This window comes from Zea mays, chromosome 2, assembly GCF_902167145.1.
Source record: "Zea mays cultivar B73 chromosome 2, Zm-B73-REFERENCE-NAM-5.0, whole genome shotgun sequence".
Classification (NCBI taxonomy): Eukaryota; Viridiplantae; Streptophyta; class Magnoliopsida; order Poales; family Poaceae; genus Zea; species Zea mays.
The window spans coordinates 32,768,910-32,788,748 of NC_050097.1; the positions used below are offsets into that span (position 1 = coordinate 32,768,910).

Here is a 19,839-nt window from a genome sequence, read left to right on the forward strand (position 1 = left end):
CGTACCCGCTGCGCAGAATGCCACTGCAGCACCGATGGAATTGTACGGTGTCATAAGGCTCGACTAAATTAATCTGTGTACCGTTGCAACGCACGGGTACATACCTAGTAACAGAATAAAGAAGCAGCAGCGTCTCAATGGAGGAAACCCATTGTATAGGAACAACAGAATAAAGAAGATACATTCGCTTTATGACGTCCTCAAACTTGCTGATGCACACGAGCTGCCATATAAATAGGCAGCTGGTTTACCAGTATATATTGATGACCCGCTATATTATATCTACTAGGCTGGCGACCTTACAGAGCAGGGACAAATGAAATCAGAATAAAACTCTGATACAAACAGGGGCAAATCAAGCACCGTTAATGCGATACAGCACCGGAACATGGCATCCAGCAGATGATTTACTCCAGAACATTATGATTTCATTCCCAAAACTCAATAGGACTATTTCTTAGCATATGACTGTAGTGTATATGCAACATCAGTGGAGCTGCTGTTGGCTCCGAGGATGTCTGAACGATCCACTTGCGTAGAGCATCTGGTAGACCGGCTTTATCCTCGATATGAAGAACACGCCCAACAGGGTACCGCAGCAACACACGACGGCGCAGACATAGAAAGTCAATCTGAAACAGTCAGGCCCATAGCAGTCGGAAGGCTCCAGTACACCTGGGTGCTGCCTTGCTGCCTCCTTGTCATAGATGTAGCCAGCAAGAAGAGCTGAGAAAAAGAATGCACCGAGTGGATTCACTAACAGCATGAAGTTGTACATTAGCCCGAAGTCCCTTAGCCCAAAAAGCTCCGAGACCGTTGGTATCATGACAGCAAATTGGACCCCGTAGCATATCCCCAGGAGAGTAGTTGAAACATAAATCAAGCTATGAAGACCAGTCGCGAAGAGCAGGAACGTTACCACCATGATTATTTGTGTGCACATCATCCAGAAAGGACGAGGGAGCATCCTTGACCTGCAGAATATCATGTTCTTAGCAGTCCTTTTTTAAGTACACACTCCTTAATCTTAGTAATATTACTGATTAGAAGGCCTACGAGATCGTGTGCTATTTATACATCTTAATTCTATTAATATGGATGAGTCATGTGCTATTTGTGATGACTCACGGGGTGATACCAGATCGTGCCACTATTGGAGCTGCTGACAAGCATGATTTTTTCCACGTGTTAATGTTGTTGTGGATGAGCCTTCCACTTATCAACAAGGCTCTAGCATTCCGGAATGGCAGCTTGTTATGTCTGAGAAACTTGCTGCACTGGATCGTACATGCACTTGGGATCTGTTCTTTTACTGTCACATGTACAGAGTTGTTATATGGGAAATGTATTAGTGGTCCTCGAACTTGGCATCCTATGTCACTTAGATCCTTGAACTATCAAAATCAGAAAAACATGTGTTGGAACTTGGCGGCCCATCTAAAACCAGGTTTGCTCAAACCGGATACCGACGTGGCGTGCCACGTTAGACTCACTTGGGTCCTAGAACTTGGCATTGCTGTGTCACTTGAGTCTCTTAAGTTGGTATAATATGTCATTTGGGTCCCCGAACTTTCATTAGTGTGTTCCAACATGGCACACCACGTTAGCATCCGGTTTGAGCAAACCTGATTTTTTATGGTTTTGCACGGCCGAACCAAGTTTTAGGACCTGTTTTCTAGTTTGGGGATCCAAGTGACACAATGTGCCAAGTTTAAGGATCGTTAATGCATTTTACTTGAAAGTTTACTATTGGATATAACATGATTGGACAAACCCAGGAGTGTATCTATTTGTTAGAAGGCAACTAGCGTTTTGTCACATGTTGTGTCTCTCAATTCTAAGTGGGTATTCAAAATTAAGACAAAGTCGGATGGTTCTATAGAGAGAGAGATAAGGCCTATCTCGCTGCCAGGGTTTTTCAACAAACCACGGTCGCGATTATGGTGAGATTTCTGCACTCATTGCTCATATGACTATTCTTCGTACTTTACTTGCAGTGGGTGCTTCCTCTTCTTGGGCCATATGTCATATGGATGTTAAGGATGTGTTAATGCTCCTCCAGGTTATATTTGTTGGCTTCGTCATACTTTATATGGTCTTAAACAAGCTTCTTGTGCTTTTGGTTTGAGCGTTTTGTATCCGTGTTAAAGGTTGCTGGTTTCACACCTAGTGATCATGATCCTACTCTATTTATTCATCTCACCACGTTGTGGAGCTTGTTGTTAGGATGGCTGATCAAGAGCGAGAGAAGTGGGAGTTGGCTGGAGCAAGAAAGTTATCCTTGCTAACTAGTCGCATCCAGGTCTATAGGTTTTGTGTTAGAGTTTGTAGCTTTGGGTGTTTTATTCATTGATGAGTATCAGTATTCCTGTACTTGGCCCCCCGTGAGGTGGTTGTTTTTGTATTATCTCTGTTTTTCTTCTTAATGGAATGAAACGCAGCTCTCCTATGTTTTTCGAGAAAAAAATTCATCTCACCACGTGGTCGTACTTTGCTTCTTCTATATGTTGATTATGGGTGATGATGTGGAACACATTTCTCTTGTGAAGTAGAAGTTTGGTAAGCAATTTCAAATGTCTAATTTAGGTTTCCTCAGCTATTTCTTAGGAATTGAGGTTAAAGAGGATGCCCATAGATACTATCTTTCTTAGACCAAGTACATACATGATCTTATTGCTCGTTTCGGTATCACTGACAATCAAATAGCTGCCACACCCATGGATCTTCACCCACAACTTCGACCTAGTGATGATACACCTCTTATGGTTCCCTCAAGATATAGATACATTATGGGAAGCCTTGTTTTATCTCACTGTTATTCCATTACCAAACCCGACATTTGCTCATGGAGTCCATATTTTGAGCCATTTTGTATGTGTTCCTACTTCCGTTCACTTTGGACATTTACTACATGTGCTACGATATTTATGGGGGACATCATATCGATGTTTATGCTATAATAGTTCACTTCAGCTCCATGCTTACTCGTACTCCACTTGGGTGAGTAACCAGTCATTCCATCACAGGATATTGTATTCTTCTTGGCTCTTCTCCTATTGCATGGGAGTCCAAGATGCAGGAAGTTGTATCTCGCTCTAGCACAGAGGCAGTACATTGAGCACTTGCCACTACTACTTTAGAGATTGTATGGCTTCGATGGTTGTTGGTTGATTTTGGGATTTCTTGTGATGTTGTCACACCACTTCCCTGTGACAACACAATCAATGATCCTATGAAGCATGCACTTACCAAACATATTGGTGCCAATGCTTTCTTCACTTTCTCATTGTCATAAAAAAACCATTGCTCTTCAATATGTGCCTTCTGAGGTGTCGTTGGCTGATTTCTTTATTAAAGCAGACTCGAGAGCAACATTGGCTTCATTTGATCAAGCTCAATACTTTAGATCCTATACTTCCACCTTGAGTTTGAAGGGAGTGTTAAGTATATGAATGCCCATATAATATAAGCATGTATGGCCTATGAGGCTCTTTATATATAGTCATTTCCACTAATGAAGTAATTATCGTATCAAATCCCCAAGGTTAATAATAGGACCTGTTAATAATAGGACCTAGAATCTGTTTCAACTTAACACATGGATAAAAACTTGCAACAACTAATAAGATCAAATGTTGAAAGCCAAAATTTAGAGTCATAAGGTAAAAAATGCAACAAGAGCTGATATAACTTAATTAAAGTTTCAACGAAATACATATTAAAGATCCATAGAAGTGCAATATAAAATATGAAAACTGTCAAGGACCTCCCGACCTAGGGTAGCTGGCCCCTGACTACGGAGTTCGTAGCCACGGTCCGTCGTCGCCGGTGAGGTTTTTCCCCTCAACCGTCGGCTTGTTTAGAGAGAGAGAGATTAGGAAATAATAATCTTGCTTGCCTTATTCCCTGCTGCCATGTGGCTTATAAATAGCCCTATGGCTAACCAACTTCTCCTATAAACTCTCAACTAACTCCTATTTTCTTGGACTTATCTGCTGCCAACTAACTCTCCACAATTCTCTCATCTAAATCTTATTCTCTAGCCTTATCTTTATTTCTAAATCTATCCACTGGTTGTGGCCTCCTTTGCGCGTTCAGCGCGCTCTGCAGCGCGGCGTGCGTCACGGCGGCGCCTATATGTGCGCCCGCACATGACATCTCTCCCCCCCCCCTCGAGACCCAGCTCGTCCTCGAGCTGAAAGTCTGGGTACTTGCTGCGGAATTCGTCGAGGTCTTCCCAGGAAGCAGACTCGGCCGGTTCGCCCCTCCAGTGGACGAGAACTTGACGCACGCCTCGCGCCAAGCGTGCCTGAGTAACCTGCAGCGGCTCAGGGACCACGGCGCCGTTGTGGATGATTGGTAAGGCAGGCGGGGACGCTGGTGGAACGCCGACAAACTTCTTGAGGACACCCACGTGGAACACATCATGGAGGCGCGCCCCTGGCGGCAAGGCCAGGCGAACGGCGACGTCGTTGATGAGCTCGACGATGCGGTAGGGCCCCACAAAGCGAGGCTTTAGCTTGCCCGTGGTGGTCCTGGGCATTGAAGAAGCTGCCCGCTGCCGAAGACGAAGGAGGGCCCAATCCCCTGGCTGGTAGGAGACTTGACGGTGGTGCCGATCGTAGTAAAGCTTCTGGGTCGCCTGGGCCTGCTCTAGGCGGTACCGGACCTCCTCCAGAAAGGCCTCCCGAGCCTCCATGTCCCGGGCGACGGCTGCCACCCTCGTCTCCCCCGGCTCATAAGAGCGGATGGAAGGTGGCTCTCGGCCATACACCACCCGAAACGGTGTGTCCCGAAGCGAAGTCTGGTACGCGGTGTTGTAGGTGTACTCAGCCCACGGCAACCAACGCAGCCATTGGCGGGGGCGATCTCCAGTGAAGCAGCGCAGGTACATCACTATGACTCGGTTGGCGGCTTCCGTCTGGCCGTCCGACTGGGGATGAAAAGCGGACGTCATGTGAAGCTTAGTACCCATAAGCCTCATGAGCTTCTGCCAGAACGTCGAGGTGAACACGGGGTCGCGGTCGGAGACGATGGACTGCGGAACGCCGTGGAGGCGCACAATGTCGGTGAAGAATGCCTGTGACACCGTCTCTGCCGTGTACGGGTGCGCGAGTGGAATGAAGTGGCAGTACTTGCTGAAGCGGTCAACCACGGACAGGATCACCGTCTTCCCATTCACGCGGGGTAGCGCCTCCACAAAGTCCAGCGCGATGTCGGCCCAGACCGCCGAGGGCACGGGTAGAGGCAAGAGCAACCCTGCTGGATGGAGATGCTCGGACTTGTACCGCTGACAAGTGGAGCACGCCCGCACAAATTCCTGCACCAAACGTCGCATGTTGGGGAAATGGAAATCACGGCGGAGCCGGTGCAGTGTACGGTGGACGCCCTCATGCCCGTCGCCGTGGACGGCCTCCAAAATTTCTTGTAGTAGTGGAGAGGCGGGGGGAATGTATAGGCGCCTCTCGTAGGCGACCATGTCGTCGACGACCGACCAGGGCGCGGTGCGGGTGCCTCGGCGCACCTCGTCGTGGATGGCCACCAGTGCCGGATCGGTAGCCTGGGCGTGACGGAGGCGGCCGATGAAGTCAAAGCGCGGCGCAGAAATGGCCAACACGGCGCCCTCCTCAGTGTCGCGGCGGGAGAGGGCGTCGGCCACCGTGTTCGTGGAGCCTGACCGGTACTCGACGGAGAAGTCGAACCCCAGCAACTTGCCGACCCAATGGTGCTGCGGAATCGTGGCGAGGCGCTGGTCGAGCAAGTACTTGAGACTATAGTGGTCCGTCTTGATGGTGAAACGCCGCCCCCAAAGGTATGGCCGCCAGTGGCGAACGGCATGTACCAGGCCGATGAGCTCCCGCTCATAAGCTGCGAGGGAGCGGTGACGTGGAGCCACCGGCCGACTGAAGAAAGCAATGGGGTGGCCCTCCTGGACGAGCACCGCGCCGAAGCCGTACGTCGAAGCGTCGCACTCTACGACGAACTGCTTGGTGAAGTCAGGGAGCGACAGTACGGGTGCAGATGTCACGGCCTCCTTGAGAGTACTGAAGGCCCTCGCTGCGTCGTCGTTCCATCGGAACCCCTCCTTTTTCAGGAGAGCGGTGAGGGGGGTTGCGATGATGTCGTAGTTGTGGACGAATTTCCTGTAGTAGCCTGCGAGCCCGAGGAATCCACGCACCGCCCTGGCCGAGCGCGGTTGCGGCCAATCACGGATGGCCTGCACCTTGGTCGGATCCATGGCCACGCCCGACGCCGAGATGGTGTGGCCGAGGTAGGCGACGGTGTCCACGCCAAAAGCGCACTTGGAGCGCTTAACGAAGAGACGGTGCTGTCGGAGCACCGAGAGGACGACGCGGAGGTGGCGCAGGTGGTCCGCCCAGGATGAGCTGTAGATCAGAATGTCGTCAAAGAAGACAAGCACAAACCGGCGGAGGTAAGCGCGCAGCACGTCGTTCATGAGAGCTTGGAAGGTGGCTGGCGCGTTGCAGAGTCCGAACGGCATGACCAAAAATTCGAAGAAGGCGTCATGCGTCCGGAATGCTGTCTTGTCGATGTCGGCCGGCCTCATGCGGACTTGGTGGTATCCGGATCGGAGGTCGAGCTTGGTGAAGAAGCTGGCGCCATGGAGCTCGTCGACGACCGGGATGGGGAACGCATCCTTGATGGTTATGGCGTTCAACGCGCGGTAGTCGACGCAGAACCGCCACGAGCCATCCGGTTTCTTGACCAAGAGCACCGGGGACGAAAACGCGGAGCTACTGCGCCGAATGAGCCCCTGGTCCAGCATAGTTGTGCACTGACGCTCCAGTTCGTCCTTGTGCAGGGCGGGGTAGCGATACGGGCGTACTGCCACTGGCGGTGCCCCCGGCACCAGGGTGATGCTGTGGTCCCGACTGCGTGGGGGAGGTAGGCCGCGAGGCTCGCTGAAAACGTCGTCGAAGTCCGCCAAGAGCTCGTCGAGGAGTGTACTGGTGGCGGTGGTTGTGCTGACAGCAGCCGTTCGGCAGGCCGCGAGCCCCTGCCAGCAGAACGCTCTGCCCTGGAAGGTGAAGGAGATCGCGTGGTTGCTGAAATCCCACATGATCGGTCCCAGCGCTGCCAGCCATCGGGTGCCTAGGACCACGTCGTAGCCCGCCAAAGGCATGACGTATAGGTCAGCAGGGAAGCAGTGGCCGCCGATGTCCAGTGGTGCGTTGCGGATGACGCCCACACACGCGACGCGCTCCCCATTCGCGACCATGGCTGTGAGGCGTGGCCGGTGTTCGAGGGGCAGGCCCGTGCGTGCAGCCGCGGCTTCCGATATGAAGTTGTGAGTGCTGCCCGAATCTAGCATGGCGACGATGGAGGTGGCCCCCAGCGTGACCTGCAGCTGCATCGTGTCGGTGAGCGCCACGCCCGCAAGAGCTTGGAGGGAGAATACTGGGGTCTCCTCAGTCCCGGTATCCTCGACAGCCTCATCTTCCTCCTCCTCAAGGCCCTCCAGTAAGAACAGCCGCTTACAGATGCGATTGTGGCCCCTTGTGAATTTGTCGTCACAATTGTAGCAGAGGCCAAGGCGGCGGCGCTCTTCTTGTTCTGCCTGCGAGAGGCGCTTGATGGTGCGGCCTTCGACGGTAATGGTCCCCGGCGCAGCCGGTTTGGCTCCTGGCGGCGCGGGTAGGGCCAGCCGGGCGGCAGGGGCCGGCAGTAGAGGACGCCCAGGAGCGCGCGCGGCCGGGGCGACGAATTGCTCGCGCAACTCGAATTGGCGCGCCAGACTCATGGCGACGGCCAACGTCTGAGGATTCTGGATCCTGACGTCGATGCTGAGTGGCGGCTGGAGTCCGCCGACGAAGAGCTGTACCCGCTGCGCCTCCTGGAGTGGTCCCGCGCGAGGAAGCAGGGCCTGGAACCGGTCCTGGTACTCGGCAACCGTACCGGTGCGCCTACACTCCGCTAGTTCGGCCAACGGCGCGGAACGCAGGGGCGGCCCATACCGAAGGTGCAGCAGCTCCGTGAAGCGGCGCCAGGATGGCGTGCCCTCGTCCTCCTGGACCATAAGGTACCACATCTGTGCGCCCTCCTCAAGGTTGTAGGAGGCCATCCATACCTTCTCCTCCTCCATGATGCGCTGCTGATGGAAATACGATTCGCACCGACTGGTGAAAATCAGTGGATCAGATTTCCCATCATAGCGGGGGAAATCCATCTTTTGAAAGCGCGGCGGTCGATCATTGTGGTGCTGCCCATCATTGGTCCCATGGCCGCCCGACGAGGTCTTTCCCCTCTGGAGCTCGGCGACAGAGGATTGGAGGGCGGCGACCGTTGATGTCAGGGTCTCGATTATCTTGGCCAAATCAGAGGTGGTTGGCTCGGCCATGGTAGAGGTGGTGTCGGCGTAAGGCGGCAAGGTTGGTGGGCTTGGCTGGGATTGCGGCTGGGTGGAAGAAGTCGAGGAACGACTGGATCGCGATACCAGGTTGTCAAGGACCTCCCGACCTAGGGTAGCTGGCCCCTGACTACGGAGTTCGTAGCCACGGTCCGTCGTCGCCGGTGAGGTTTTTCCCCTCAACCGTCGGCTTGTTTAGAGAGAGAGAGATTAGGAAATAATAATCTTGCTTGCCTTATTCCCTGCTGCCATGTGGCTTATAAATAGCCCTATGGCTAACCAACTTCTCCTATAAACTCTCAACTAACTCCTATTTTCTTGGACTTATCTGCTGCCAACTAACTCTCCACAATTCTCTCATCTAAATCTTATTCTCTAGCCTTATCTTTATTTCTAAATCTATCCACTGGTTGTAGCCTCCTCCTTTGCGCGTTCAGCGCGCTCTGCAGCGCGGCGTGCGTCACGGCGGCGCCTATATGTGCGCCCGCACATGACAAAAACACATGTAATTGGTATTGTTAGAGTGTGTGTCTATGTGTATTGTGTTAAGCATGGATGAGCAGCCTTTGCGCCGGCCGCTGTCGCGAACCAGCCACGCGTGGGCTAGCCACCGCCTCGGCTCATGTCCAGCGGCGGCGCATCAACCTCCACGCAAAGGCTGCTCATGCCGATGACGCAGAAGACGAGGAGCCCGATAAATTTAGCACAAGTTCATAACCTGATAGAGATTATAGAGTATCTATGTGTATTGTGTTAGGAAATGAATAGAGGGATATAGAGTAAGCATAAGCAAATTTGATTGGTTGTACGTACTAAATTTATTCATAAAACTTTCAATAATTATAGATAATATAAGATCCAAGGCCATGCTAGAGCACAGGTTGATTGACTAGTATTTCTTGATAAAAATAAATCTGTACCCCTTTTTCCTTAATATAAAAGATGTGCAGCTCTGTTGCATGTTCGACAAAAAAAATCCAAACGATTCTAGATGACTAAGTCCTCAAAACATATGCAAAGTAACACGGCGGTTAGAGATCAATGGCATTGGGAATTAACCGCAATGTTCAATAATGCTTGTTTGATGTTTAGTAATATCAATATATCACAGTACTGTAGAAAGCAATCAGCTTTACTACTTTCAGCTTTCAGCTTAAATAAGCTGGAATATAGTAAGTGATGCATTGTAGGGAAATTGTACAGGTTAAGTTGTTGCGAATAAGTTAAATGTAGCTTACCTTACGAAATATTCAGAGACAGATCCACCAAGGATACGACCAGCAAAGTTGCAGAAGCCAAAGAGGCACAACAAAATAGTTGTGTCATTAGCACCAACAGACATTCCAATCTGCGCCAGGTTATTGAGAACAGTGACCCCTGTGCCAACTCCACAAAAGTAAACAACAAACAGTAGCCAGAAGTCCGCCTTTACTAGGGCTTCAAGGAATGTGAAATCATCCCCCCTTCTTGGCCCCCTTTTCTTCTTCAAATTCACTGCTCCCTCACCCTCAGCCAATAGAAGATCCAAATCAGTACTGTCATCAGATTCATTGGTACCTGTAGCAAGTGTTGTTGAGGCACTGCCCAAAAGTGGTTGTGAGTTCTCTGGATCCGCACCAGACAGACTATCAGTTGAATAAGATGGAGCAAGGGTGCTGGCCTTTTCCTTTGTTTGTTTGTTTGGATAAAGTGTCATCTTTATTGGTATTGCAAGTGGAGCAAGGAGCAAAAGTATCATTATGCCAAACAATAGATAGGTGACAGCCTGACTTAGTTTTAAAGTATCACCAAGTATTGTAGCAACCATAAGGTATATTCCGAGAACCACACTTGAGATTTGTGTGTACATGAAATGGCTGTGTTCTGTTGAGTTGTCCTCATCCAGTGATGGAGTGCAAGGCCTAACAAAATACATCACCACAATACATGCTGTTGGGATCCCCAAGGCAAGCAACATCAAAAGATTTGTGGGTGAATTGCCTAGCATTCCATTAAACGTTTCAGTGTAGACAGCAGCACTAACAGCAACATAACCCTTGATGAGACCAGCAACAGTGCCTCGGCTGAGAGGGAAATTCCTCATGTTGGTAACAAGAGCAGCAGTGCCCAACCATGCACTGCTGTTCGTGCCAATACATAAAGCTATCCACAACTGCAAGCATACAATGAACTAGTCAAGGTACCAAAAAAAGAAAAAGAAAATAAGCTGGCTCGATCTGAAAAAAATGCATACTGATGTTGCAACAAATGACATAGTTCCATAAAAAATAATGTTGAAGGTATATTTTTGGGGTATGTCTAGGGGTGGTAATGGATCACGATCCAAATGATTCTTCACAAAAAGTTAAGGCCCTCAAATAATATTAGTTCAAAAATGAATAAGAATAAGGTCCGATCCTAATCCGATTCGACCCTTAAAATTTGCAGTGTAAAGTTTATAGCCCATTACCGCCCATAGGTATGTCAAGGGATAACTTCTTTGGCAAAATCAAACAAAGATTGTCACGATAGGCCACATGGTTAGCATTAAGTGCACTATGAATCTCTGACTATTTTATGAGTTATTTTGCTCTATTTTCTCTACTGGACACAATGAACAGGACATGCATGTGTCTTGCACGCCTAGTTTACTAGTCCAGAGGTAAGCAGGAAGAGTAGATTTTCACATTGTCCAACTTTGGGTCCTTTTGACCACAAGTCCACAATCATTACAAGAAATTCCAACAATCAAAGTGAGATCATAGTGTCTATTGGCGCCGATCCAGACGCCAATCACTGCGATGAGAACCGGCGGCGGTGCTCTCTGCGGAGGCGCGGATGGTCCGCGACCTGGCGCAGGGGCTAGGGTCCTGCCTGACGAGTCGGACGGTCCGCGCGTGCACAAGGGCAGCGGAGTTCGCCGACTGCGCCTGAATTTCGCTCCCAGGAGGGACCCGTCGGGGAGGATCGACAGGCCACCCAAGACGCCTCTAATCGACGTAGAGCCAGATAGAGGTGAAGATTTAGAGAGGAATCTAATTTACTGTCTACTCCTAGGGCAAAATGTAAAGAACTAGATGTATATTGATTGATTGATCGATTGTTGGTGTTCCAATCGGTCGTAGCCCTTCATATATATAGAGAGGGGGGAGGCTTGGACCCGTTACAAGCCGATTCTCGAGTTAATCCCGCAGATTTAGCTAACAAATCCCGCAAAAAACTCGGAATTCTAACTGATTCTGCGTGCGCGCGGACCGTCCGCTCGGCTAATTCGGCGCTCAACATATGCCCCCTGTCTTTTGGCGGAGCAGAGCGAACCAAAAGCACTGGCACAGGCTGAAAACTAACTCGATGTGATCACATCGATTTTCTTAGACATCTTGTCACATACTAGGATGGTACTACTTGAGAAAACGCTCGTTTAGCGCTTTGGGCAAGTCTTTGCCTTGTAGTGTTTGCAGCAAGTAGGTGTTACCGGATATCACTTGTGTGACCTTATAAGGGCCTTCCCAGCTTGGCGACCACTTCCCAAACTTTCGGTCTTTGCTCCTTAGAGGCAAGACAATCTTCTATACCAGGTCCCCTACCTGGAATGATTTAGCCTTGACCTTCTTGTTGTAACTGGAATGATTTAGCCTTGACCTTCTTGTTGTAAGCTTTGGCGACCATGATCTTGTCCTTTTCTATTTCTCCTAAAGTTGTCACTCTCTTGTCGGTCACTTCATCAATATTGTCCATCATTGAATTATAATATTCACCGACAGTTAGATCATTTTTCCTGGCGAACCTGACAGCATTCAAACTTATCTCTATAGGAAACACTGCTTCCTGCCCATAAACAAGCATAAACGGAGATACTTTAGTAGCACGGTGTTTAGATATTCTGTGAGCCCATAAAGATTCGGACAAAATCTTATGCCAATGCTTGGGATGATCAGATATATTCTTTTTTACTAAGCTAATTAATGTCCTATTACTAGACTCGGTCTGCCCATTGGCCTAAGCATAATACGGAGATGAATTGAGCAATTTAATTTTATATGATTCAGCAAATTCAAGTACCTCCTTTGACATAAAAGAAGCACCTTGGTCTGTGGTCAAGGTCTGGAGAATGCCGAATCTATGAATAATGTTCTTAGTTACGAACTCAATTACCTATCTGTGTGTCACGTTCTTCAGAGCAATGGCTTTAGTCCATTTAGTAAAATAATCTGTGGCAACTAACACGAATCGATGCCCTTTCGATGATGAAGAATGAATCTCTCCTATAAAGTCCAATTCCCATCCTCTGAAAGGCCAAAGTTTGATGATAGGATGTAATTCGGCTGCAGGGACCAAATGTAAGTCGCCGAATTTCTGACATACTTGACATCCTTTGTAATACTTGAAACAATCAGCTATTATGTTAGGCCAATAGAAGCCAGATCTTCGCAATAACCACTTCATCTTTAGAGCCCATTGATAAGTACCACAAATCCCCTCATGTACTTCGGTCATGGCTAATATAGCATTACCTAGGCCCAAGCATTTAAGCAGGACATCGTTGACCGTTCGGCGGTAGAGTTCATCACTCATTAAAACATACTTGAAAGTTGTACGCCGAACGTTCCTATTCGGCTTAACACTGGGATTTCATAGTTAATTAATTATGGGTGTCCTCCAATCAATTGCATCGGCTTCGTTATCAGCCGAATCAATCAGGAGAACTTTCCTGGCAACGTCGGACGGTCCGGATCCCATACCCGGACGGTTCGAACCTGCCGCGGACGGTCCGTGCTGGCAGCCCGGACGGTCCATGACCTTAGGATCTAGCGCGACACCAGTTATCAGATTTTCGGTGTTGTGAAATTTCCCTCGCTTTATCTGATAACCTAATGCATCTTGCGCCAAATTGTTAGCTCTGCAATTCTCAACATTTGATATGTGCTGAATGTTGAATTCGTCAAAAGAATGAATTATGTCCTAACATTTTTCAAGTTAACTATTTAGAATACCATCTAATATCTGCTGGACAAGCAACTGAGAATCACCAAATGCCTTCACATGTTTTACTCCCATACAATTTAAAACTACAAGCCAAATAAGAGGACCTCATATTCGGCTTGATTATTAGTGCAATAAGTTTCTAATCGGCCAGAGAAGTCGAAGGAGGCGTTACTTGGCGAAATAAGCACGATGTCAGTTACTTGTCCTTCATTACAAACTGATCCATCAAAATACAAAGTCCAGTGAGTAACAGTGAAATATGATATGTCTAGTTTACGAGTATCATCAATCCGATGTTCTACAATAAAATCTCCTACGACCTGTCCTTTTATAGATTTTAATGGTTTATAGGCCAAGTCATATTCTATAAGTACATAAGCCCATTTACAAATTCTATAACTCATGATCGAATTTTGCAACATGTATTTGATCACATCGGTTTGACCAGAAACGGTGCAATGGCTAGATAATAAATAACACCTACACTTGGTGCATGCATAAAACAGGCATAAGCATAACTTTTCGATGAAAGTGTACCTTGTTTCAGCATCCACCAGTCTCTGACTTAGGTAGGTTACCACATGCTCCTTTCCTTTGGTCTCTTGTGTCAGAACAGCTCCAATAACTATATCTTCGGTTGCAATGTATAACCTGAATGGTACTCCAGCTTGTGGTGCTTTTAACACGGGAGCCGAAGACAAATATTTTCTAATAAGATTAAATGCTTCCTGTTGTTCTGCCCCCCAAGTGAATTCGGCATATTTTTAAGTCGGAGAATAGGAGTGAAGGCATCAATCTTCTCGGCTAGGTTAGAAATAAACATTCGTAAATAATTTACCTTGCTGAGAAATTTCTGCATTTCAAACTTACAGGTCGGAGGTCCCACATTCTGAATGTATTTAATTCGGTCAGGCTCTATCTCTATATCATGTTCATTAATGGTAAATTTTAAGAACTTACCAGCCGACACTCCAAAAGCACATTTACGTTGATTCATTTTTAGACCGTACCGACGTATTTTATCAAAGGCTTTGCGTAAATCAACTATATGAGAACTAAACTCAACCGATTTGACTACAATATCATCGATGTAAACTTCCACAACGTTATCCAACAGCTCGTGAAAGATCAAATTCATAGCCCTTTGATAAGTAGCACCAGCATTCTTCAGACCAAATGTCATGACAACCCACTCAAATAAATCAATAAAGCCTGGACATATAAAGGTTGTTTTAGACGCATCTTCTTCGGCCATAAAAATCTGATTATATACGGCATTACCATCAAGAAAGCTAATAATTCTATTTTCTGACGCATTATTAATGAAAATATCGGCTATGGCATAGGATATTCATCCTTAAGGGTTACTCTATTTAAATTGCGGAAATCAATACACACTATGAGCTTACCTGATTCTTTTTTCTTCACCGGCACAATATTGGAGACCCACTCTGCGTATCTATAAGGTCTAATAAAATTAGCTTCTAAAAGCCGGTGGATTTCGTCCTTTATCCTTGGGAGTAAGTCTGTACGAAATAATCTGGGTTTTTGCTTGAAAGGCCTGAAATCGTACTTAATAGGCAGCTGATGTTCTAATATCTCTCGGCTTAATCCTAGCATCTCAGTGTAATTCCAAGCAAAGCAATCGGAATATTCTTTTAATATACCGATCATTTCATCTCTAGGATCGGCCTTCAGGGTCCTGTTTATGAAAGTCGGCCTCGGAGTTTTACCATCTCCTATGTCAATCTCCTCCAAAGGATCGACCAATGTAAACCCCTGTCCTAGCTTGTCGAGATCCCGAAATTCTTCTATTATGCCTCCTTCAGAAGAATTAGGCACCCTCTTCTCAGTTGCATACCGTCCGGCCTCTAAGGCTGGACCGTCCGCGACACACAGTGGCGGAGGACGGAATAATAATTAGGTATGGCTGAAGAAGGATAAAAAAGAAAAAAAACATTATGCAACACGTAGGACTCAAACTTGGAACCTATTGATTGCAAGTAGTATGTACTTACCACTACACCAAACATGTTTTTTAGGTATGACTTTAGCCATAGTAGGCCATAATGGGTGCTCCGCCACTGGCGACACAGGACCCGCGTTGTAGCATTGTATGGCAGTAGCCAGACTGCCCGGCCTTAAGGACCGAGCTGTTCTGGAAGAGATCGGATCGTCCGCGTCCTGGGTTGAACCCTGAGGATTTTCTTGCCTATCCTCGGACCGTCCAGCCTTGGGGGTCGAACTGTCCGCGACCTGGATCACATTCCTTATAGGTGTACTCATCATTTAGAGTTTATTTGGGATTCAACCGATTCTCCATCGACTCTAGCATTACAGGAATGAAGCCTTTGCTATCTATACTTATGGACTGATAATCAGAAAAGTCAACTCCTGAGAGAGCTGTAAAGCTGCTGTCTTGTTTTCTGTCTTCGTGGTCGTTTGATTTACTTCAACGGCCTTTAGCCTCCACCTCTTTTGCGGTAGTGGGTACTGCGGATGTGTATCATTAAATATTTTTTCTTGCTCTCAAGCGCTGCAATTTCGGTTTTTGAGACCGTGTCAGTCCCTATGGGCACCATCGGAGCATGAAGTATTTTGGGTCGGCTATTTTGTTGGCAGTCGTGTCTTCTTCTTCGCCTATATTGGTCGACATGGGAACCGCCGCTACCGTGCGTCCGGGTCGAGGAGCCACGACCACCGCAGCCACTGGTCGGGGGTCCACCGCCGCGCGCTCTCGGGCAACCGCCACCGTCACACGCGCCTGTGTAGGCACCATCGCTAATGAATCGGGATGGGGCGTGAAAAACTAAACCCTATCACTCCGGGTCTTCTTTTATAGATGCCCGGACCTGGTCCGGCTTGACCGGATTGCACCCTCTAACCTGGGTTTCCTCTAATTATTGGAAACACATGGCTCGTAATATACAACCTCTCTCTCTCTCTCTCTCTCTCTCTCTCTCTATATATATATATATATATATATATATATATATATATATATATATATATATATATATATATATATATATACTACTATTAAGGCTGCAAGAGTAGTCGGCCATTCCCGTGTTCTGCCATCATTCCTGTTCTGCCATTCCCGTTCTGCCACTGTTCTCATTCCCATTCCCATGTCTGTCATTCCCATCATTCCCCCGTACAGCCTATGTCTAGCTAAAATTAAAAAAACACATGTCCTCAAGGGGATTTGAACCCGTGACCTCTTAAGCAAAGGCCAGGAGTAGCTACCACTACACCACATATGTGTTTATGTCTACAATTATGACAGGAAACACATCTACTACATCTCTCACCAAGCTCACTTGCTACCCTTGCACAATGCGTAGTAGTAGATAAGTATCACCGAGATTCTTGAATTAGATTTTTGGATGGAGGTAATATTATTTAAAGAAGAGCTTTGCATTCAATTTCTTTTGTTTGAATAATGTATTATACTTAAATTCTTTTTTTGCATGCGTGACATTTTTCTCCGTAATATTTTTTGTCCATAGATCAGACTTCTGAGTTATTTTCATAAACCAACGCCAATCATGAATCCATGTTTCTTACTTGAAACCCCGAACAAACACCATGAGCAAGAGGCACTCACGTTGGCGTCGCTCATCGATGACGAGAAGAAGCTTGGCGACTGTCAGTTCGACCTCTAGAAGCAGTCCTACGTGGTCGCATGCGCCGCTGTGTACGACAAGCTCCCGCGAAGCCACCACTTGGACGCGGTCCAGAGCAGCCGCACCGCACTGTCCATCGTTAAGCAGGGAGGCCTCATGGTTGTCGCCAACATCGACGACTCTCGGGTTGTTCTAGACACCGCATCCGACGACGACGCCATCACGTCGTCTAGCTCATCGTCCACCTGAAGCCCAACCTACCACGTAAGTCGCTACTGACCGGACATGAATTCTTGTGCGCTGGGACGATGGACGTTGCTGACGTTGTGTGAGTGTCCTCGAACATGATGTATGTAGTGGAGTAGCGCATCTGGTGGTGCAACGGCCAGGGGTACTACCTCGCTGATGAGCCCGGGGTACACTTCGTTTGGCAGCCCAACCAAGAGTCATCGGTACTCGTCATGTCGCGCGTGTTCGACGACTACTATATTGAGGATTGTGGCGTCATCTTAGCGTCGGAGGTGACGCAGAGGAGGATCGACAACAGTGACCAGTTCGTCATCCTCGCCACCGTCAGGGTAGCTTTTGTGCCGACCTGCCTTTAATTCTCTTCGCAAACACACACATTTACCTTTTTGTTTAAGCAAGAGCGTATGGTGGTGCGTGCCTGATGACTAACGATGTACGAAGAAATTTCTTCTAGTATATGTGGAACGTGCTCTCCAATGATGAGACCATACAAATCGTGGCATATATCGAAGTCTGCATGATACTGATGGTTGCAATGTAGTGGTGAAACGACTAGATTAAAATAAAAAAATTTATGTATGACTAGGATCACAAATTGATTATGAAACATTTTCTCATAACAATATAACACACATTTTATATATAAGTTATCGTAGTATACTGGTATTATATATTACCGTTGCAACGCACGGGCACTCAGCTAGTATATATATATAACTGTACAAAATCTAGTGTGTAGATATATGTCGCAGCCTTGGGAGGGGCCATGGACCCTGCCAACCCCGCTGGCTTTGTCACCGTGTTTTTGCACGGTAGATAATATTGTTTGCAGTAAAGTTTGAAATAGGAGATAGAATAGGAGAGCTGCTACCTGCTAGAGACAGCCTTGAAGCACACATGTCAGAATTTATAGTGTGGTCGGCCACTGAAACCAAATCCCTTCCACACAAATGATTGGCCAAAGCATGAATGAATAAGCAACTTATAGACCAAAACCAGCATTCTAATAAAATGTAAACGACTGCAGCAAAGAAAACCTTCATATCATTTCGCTTCAGCCAACTTGAAAACATGAAATATGTGCGGGTCTTACTGTCAAACATGAATTAAAAAACATGCACGTGTGGACACAATGGTTTCATTTACTTGAAACACAAAAGTGTAAAATATCTCCCTACTTTATGACAGGCTAACACCACGGATTTGTTCAATGAACACGGCTCCTTTAGTTTAAACTACATTTGGTACCGAAATAGTAAAAAAAAACTGAATAGATTTCGTTTTTAATCAAACTCGAAAATAGAAGGTTGAAGAGCTAGCTAAGAATTAAGCCCCAGCTTAGCTCGTTGATCCATTCCCCGTGGCACCGAGCACTCGTCGAATCAAGCAAAACAATGACAAACAGCCCAAAAATAGCATGCGAAGCAAGCACACATGTCAGGAGCTAGATCGGCGCAATACTGAAAGCGGCGGGGAAACAAAGGGAGGCAGGGGGGAGGAGCGTACCACCCAATAAGGCATGGCGACGGTCTTGGTCACGGCGAGCCAGAGCGTGCCGAAGCCGAAGAAGGCGCACGCAGAGCCGATGACGAGGATGAGCCAGGGCGGGAGGCGGTTGGCGAGCAACCCCGGGACGAGCCCCACGTTCTCGCCGACGTCGTTGCCGACGCCGAGCATGGTGAGCGCCTGCTGGTTGTAGCCGAGCGCCTCCTTGACGGCGTGCGAGTAGAGCGGGAACACGTAGGCGCTCCCCGCAGCCACCTGCACCCACACCGCCGCCGCCAGCCCGACCCACGGCGGGCGGCTCCCCGCCTTCACCCGCCCCGGCCCCGGCCCTCCACCACCACCAGCCATGCCGCCGCACTGCCCCGGGCCGGGCCTCCTCCGGAGGCTGCTGACAGGTCAGGTGCGTGGCAGTGGCAGCAGACCGCAGCACGGCAGCAGCGCGCGCGCGGGCGTGGGTCGTGGCGACAGCCTACAGGCTACAGCGGCGGCGGTGTGGCTTCTTCAGTGCCTTCGCCGCATTTGCCTGGTGTCTGGACTCGATGCGTCACAGCATCAGTGGAATATAACCCCGGCGGGCGGCGGACCTGCGGGGCGAACGAGCGCCACTCGAGTACTCGGTTCGTTCGGGGGATTTCGCTCTGCTCTCGTGGCCGGCGTTTGGACGTTTTGGTGGAGTAGTAACAGTTGACTAGTCCGTGTCCCCACTAGGAGGAGAGGAGGAATTCCGGTCGCGTTTTTCGTTCGGTGTTGGGCTGTTGTCTGTTGGCCGTGACCGTGAGAAGGACCTTTGGCTGTTCCTATCATCTTAAACTCGGTAAAGCCTAAAGGGAAGTTTGGACGCATTGCGTGATCTACTACTTTGCTGATAGGTTGGTATAATTGGCCGCTAGCTTTCTTTACTCTCCTACTGGTCAACTACAGAAACAACACTTCTTCTGCGCTTCAAATGCCTGAAAACTGGCTGGGATTCAGGTGGCACTTTCGGCACGAAATGAGCCGGACTAGCACGCCACGAAGACGGGCCTGGGTCGGGCCTCAAATTCCGACCTGTCGGGCCCCCGGCATGGCCCGCATAGATGAGCCGACACGGCCCAATTAAGCTCAATCTGTTTAATTTCTTTA

The 19,839-nt window shown here is 48.3% G+C and overlaps 1 protein-coding gene and 1 long non-coding RNA gene across 2 annotated transcripts; both read right to left on the bottom strand.

Moving 5' to 3' along the window:
* Nucleotides 1-170: 170 nt before the first annotated feature.
* LOC100382433 (uncharacterized) lies at nucleotides 171-19,241 on the bottom strand. Its single transcript, NM_001372218.1, has 3 exons — nucleotides 18,718-19,241; nucleotides 9,607-10,520; nucleotides 171-974 (listed from the first exon to the last, which is right to left on the bottom strand). The coding sequence occupies exons 1-3, from the start codon at nucleotides 19,063-19,065 to the stop codon at nucleotides 488-490; spliced, it is 1,749 nt and encodes a 582-aa protein (NP_001359147.1). The 5' UTR covers nucleotides 19,066-19,241; the 3' UTR covers nucleotides 171-487.
* Nucleotides 2,427-8,676, bottom strand: LOC118476297 (uncharacterized). Its single transcript, XR_004856171.1, has 2 exons — nucleotides 8,471-8,676; nucleotides 2,427-3,766 (listed from the first exon to the last, which is right to left on the bottom strand). It is a non-coding gene; the product is annotated as an uncharacterized lncRNA (long non-coding RNA).
* Nucleotides 19,242-19,839: the final 598 nt, after the last annotated feature.